Source organism: Olea europaea, chromosome 2 (assembly GCF_002742605.1).
Source record: "Olea europaea var. sylvestris chromosome 2, O_europaea_v1, whole genome shotgun sequence".
Taxonomy (NCBI): Eukaryota; Viridiplantae; Streptophyta; class Magnoliopsida; order Lamiales; family Oleaceae; genus Olea; species Olea europaea.
This window is the reverse complement of record NC_036238.1, coordinates 25,386,020-25,390,026: the sequence shown is the minus strand read 5'-3', so window position 1 is coordinate 25,390,026 and position 4,007 is coordinate 25,386,020. Positions and strand designations below refer to the sequence as shown.

The following is a 4,007-nucleotide window of genomic DNA, read 5'->3' as shown; positions in this document are numbered from 1 at the left end:
ATTTTAATTCATTTTCTGTAGCATTTCTTAGATCAATAAAATTTTCTATAATATTTGAATTTAAATTAATTAAAGATTTTTTGTCTATATTTTCTTGAGGACCTATTTGAAGGCTTTTATACATTGTAGTGGCTTTGGTTGCAATTTTTCTATAAGGGGTATTTTTGGAAGTATGGTTATTTGAAAACTATTTTTCAAATGTTTTCATTTCTTAGTCTATTTTCAAAAAACCTTCCTTTTATTTAGGCTGTTTGGATGTATTTCCCCCCACGTTTTCCTAATGATATATTATTTATTTATTTATTTATTATTATTATATTTATTATTTATTATTTTTCTTCAATTCTGAGTACACCCATAAAGCTGCTGCTGCTTCTTTTTCTTCTCTAACACAGTGAAGAATGTTTTTTTCTTTTCTTTCTTTTTTTTTACTAACACAGTGAAGAATGTTTTTATATTTCTTTAATATCTGATTAAAGGGGCAATCTGGATTTTTCATATCAATTCCATTACAAGACTCGGAGAAAGAGGGAGGGTTTCAGTAACCAGCCATCCAGTAATGGAGCTGAAGAAAGAGAAGCTTGTGAGGTATGTCTTTTTTCTTTTTTTTCGGGTTCTTTACTTTCTATTTTTAATCATTTTAAGAAGTGGCATTAGTAGAAAGAAAGAAAAGTAGTGAAAAAAGAATGTATATTGTTAGAAAGATCTCATTTTAAAACTAAAAAAGCGGATATTGGTATATTGTATCTTAGAAGGGAATAATCTTTCGCTTCTATAAGTTCAATTTTATTGTTTATCGGAAAAAAATGTAGTAAAAGCATAAGGAAAATACTGAACCTTGCGAAATTTCACTTTATGACCTCAAAATCTTAAACTTGAGATTCCAGTCCAGTGAACACACTGAAATTGCAACTTTGTAGATCTGAAATTCCATTTCTGGGGTTTTTTTTGTCGGGTTTTTGGGGGCGATTTAACAAGGAGGTTTCTAATATCTGCTGTTTTGGGGCTTATTAATTGCTTAGGTTTTATTCTGAAGAAAAACAGCAGAAGGGTTTTATGTTATGGGGAGAAAAAGATGGCTCTTCTTCTCTAGAGAAATCATCTTCAGGGTACCAGCTTCCATCCATGTTGAATACTCGTAGGAAATGTAAAATTACTGATTCCCTTAAGTTTGGGAGATCCAAGGTCCACCCTGAGGACCATGAGACATGGCGCACGCGAATACTTGATCCAGGTAGTGAAATTGTGCTGAAATGGAACAAGGTTTTCATTGTTTCTTGCTTGGTGGCGCTCTTTGTCGATCCATTGTATTTTTACTTGCCTAGTATAGGAGGGGTTAAGGATTCTTGGTGCGTGAAATCAGATGTGAGTTTACGGATTGTTGTGACGTTTCTCCGTACAATTGCCGATCTTTTCTATCTGTTACATGTGGTGATTAAGTTCAGGACAGCTTATGTTGCACCCAGTTCACGGGTGTTTGGAAGGGGTGAGCTTGTCAGGAATCCTAAGAAGATTGCCGGGAGATATATAAGATCTGATTTCTTCATTGATCTTATTGCCACACTGCCTCTGCCTCAGGTACTTACTGCTGCAGTTGATCTCTTTTAGGATTCTAGAACTCTACCTAATTATGTGTTTCATGCCTTATGAGCATTTTTCTGATAATTTTTGTTGTTTTAATAATTGAAAATAATTTAGTGTAAGAATAGCCAGCTTTGCTTTACAGATCCCATTACCATGCATGTGTCTCTTTCATTCTGAAGGAATAAAATAATTTATGTGTTGTTTCTACTATATTGCTAATTTAACATCACAGCTCATGTATGGGCAATTTATCTCCTATCGGCTAGTGTATTGCTATTCTAACCCCTGAGGTTCCTTGTCAAAAGTTTCATGGCTGCAGATTGTATCTTAAACAAATAAGAAAAATATTAAATGAATGATTTTTAGTTTACATGAAAATCAGATTTTGATTTTCTGCATATAACTATGTTGCGTGTAGATAACAGTAAGAAGTTTCTAAAGACAGCTTTGTGGCCCTTGAAGTGCCAATAATACATCAAGGTTGTAGGCTTCCAAGTTTGTGTTGATATGAAAGAAAGACGAGTTTGAAGAGTGTAAACTATCTCATTTAAAATCTTAAGCTATTAGAGAGGCGCCATGTATATTTGCTTAAATCTTGTCTTTGATATGCCCCCTTACGTGCAGAAGATTTGATTTTTTATTAAAGATTTGCATGTGCTCAATTTAAATAAATATCTGGCAATGAGGCTTCCGCTCAAGTCTTTTGTGTAGTTCTGATATTACGTTAACCATGTTCATATAAAAATATAAGCTATTAAAGGGGTATTCATTTAAATCTCATCTTCAACAAATGAAGCTACAATAAATCTTGTTTTAATATAAAGACAAGAGGAGGTCAGCTACATTAATCATTTTGCTCCACTATATTGCCAATTGTAGTGGAGGATCTAAAAGAACTAGATCCTCAGCTGTTACAACATACCATATTAGAATTGGTCTGGGCCCTCTCTCCTGACTTGTTTTACAGAGATTATGTAAGATACTGTAGCCTGTTTAGGTCCTCGCAGGACATGGCCTTATACCCAATTCAGTGCACAATAGTTCTTTGGAAGAATGGATCGCTTGCTTAGAGCTGAGTATTTGAGCTATTGATTGTTCATATAGATGATCTTCTTCATTACTTGATCTTGGAAATGCTGACTCTTGCAAGAATGTAACTCTGAGGAGATATTCAAGGAAAGAGTCGACTTATTTTATGATCTTCATTTGTACTTAAACTGTGGTTCTTTAGGCTGATTATATTGTTGGTATCTAAGTGGAGTATGAGAATTCTTTTTCTACACAAATTTTATGCCCCTTCTAGCTTTAATATTTTGTTGAGTTTTGGTGTGCCATATTACTGATATATGCAACACAACCTTCAGATTCGTCTTGATGTTTTGTGGGCTCATTTTATCAAGTTCATTAGTTCAATAAATATAGGTATCTCTGCGGTCTGATGCTTTCTGAGTAATTTCACTGCTTACCAGCTTTTGCTTCATCCCATGGATGGCTCAATTCACTGGTGACCTTTTTCTTCAGTATTTGATGCCATGTGTTACATCAGACTCTGTTAGCTAACTTCTCCTTCAATATAAGGTTCTTCCTCATCGAGGGAGGAGAGTTCCTATTTAAAGTTCTTTCTGTTAGCGGTTGTACTGCATGCTTAATTGCTTATCTGCCTAATTTTATTTTTGTTGTCTCATTCCTTCATTCAGATTGAAACTAACAAAGGTGGTCTTACTTGAAAGCCATTAAGTAGCTAAAGATAACAAACCGCACTCAATGTGCTCTGAGAAATCTCAATGAAAATCTCATGCTAATTTCCGGAACAGTCTAATAAGAGAAGCAAACAATCTCCTGAGATTTTAATGTTTGTTTGGCATTTAGACACACTGTAGACCTGATCAATCTGTTGATATCTATACTTGTTCAACATCAAAAGTAAATAATATCCATGACTTTTAATGCTAATCATTTTTTTTTTCCTGAACCTGAAAGTGGACGTCTTATTTTAGTTATGCTTTTGATATGTGTTATTATGGTTTTTATTTTTATAAATTTTGTGTATTGACTACATATTCTGCAGATTGTCATCTGGTTTATTATACCAGCATCGAGAAGTCATCACAGTCGACGAGCTAATCATAATAACAATGCCCTTGCGCTGATTGTCCTACTACAATATGTTCCCAGGTTATATCTCATTTTCCCATTAAGTTCAGAAATTATTAAAGCAACTGGAGTTGTCACCAAAACTGCTTGGGCTGGGGCTGTTTATAATTTGCTGCTGTACATGTTGGCTAGTCATGTAAGTCACTCTGCTGTGGATTCATTTCTAGGTCTAGAGCATGTCAATTTGGTTACAATATTGTGACATTTGTAAAAAACAACAAGCGTTCCAATAAATTTGGGATGCGGCTAAGATGAATTATCCCCCCCCC

The 4,007-nt window shown here is 34.4% G+C and overlaps 1 protein-coding gene across 1 annotated transcript in view; it reads left to right on the top strand.

The window, feature by feature from the left end:
* Nucleotides 1-380: 380 nt before the first annotated feature.
* LOC111368022 (cyclic nucleotide-gated ion channel 17-like) overlaps nucleotides 381-4,007 on the top strand; it is a 9,704-nt gene continuing 6,077 nt past the window's right edge. The window contains exons 1-3 of the mRNA XM_022989187.1: nucleotides 381-588; nucleotides 1,023-1,578; nucleotides 3,653-3,874. Coding sequence (XP_022844955.1) covers nucleotides 560-588; nucleotides 1,023-1,578; nucleotides 3,653-3,874 — 807 coding nt within the window. The 5' untranslated portion in view covers nucleotides 381-559. The remainder of the gene's footprint in view (nucleotides 589-1,022; nucleotides 1,579-3,652; nucleotides 3,875-4,007) is intronic.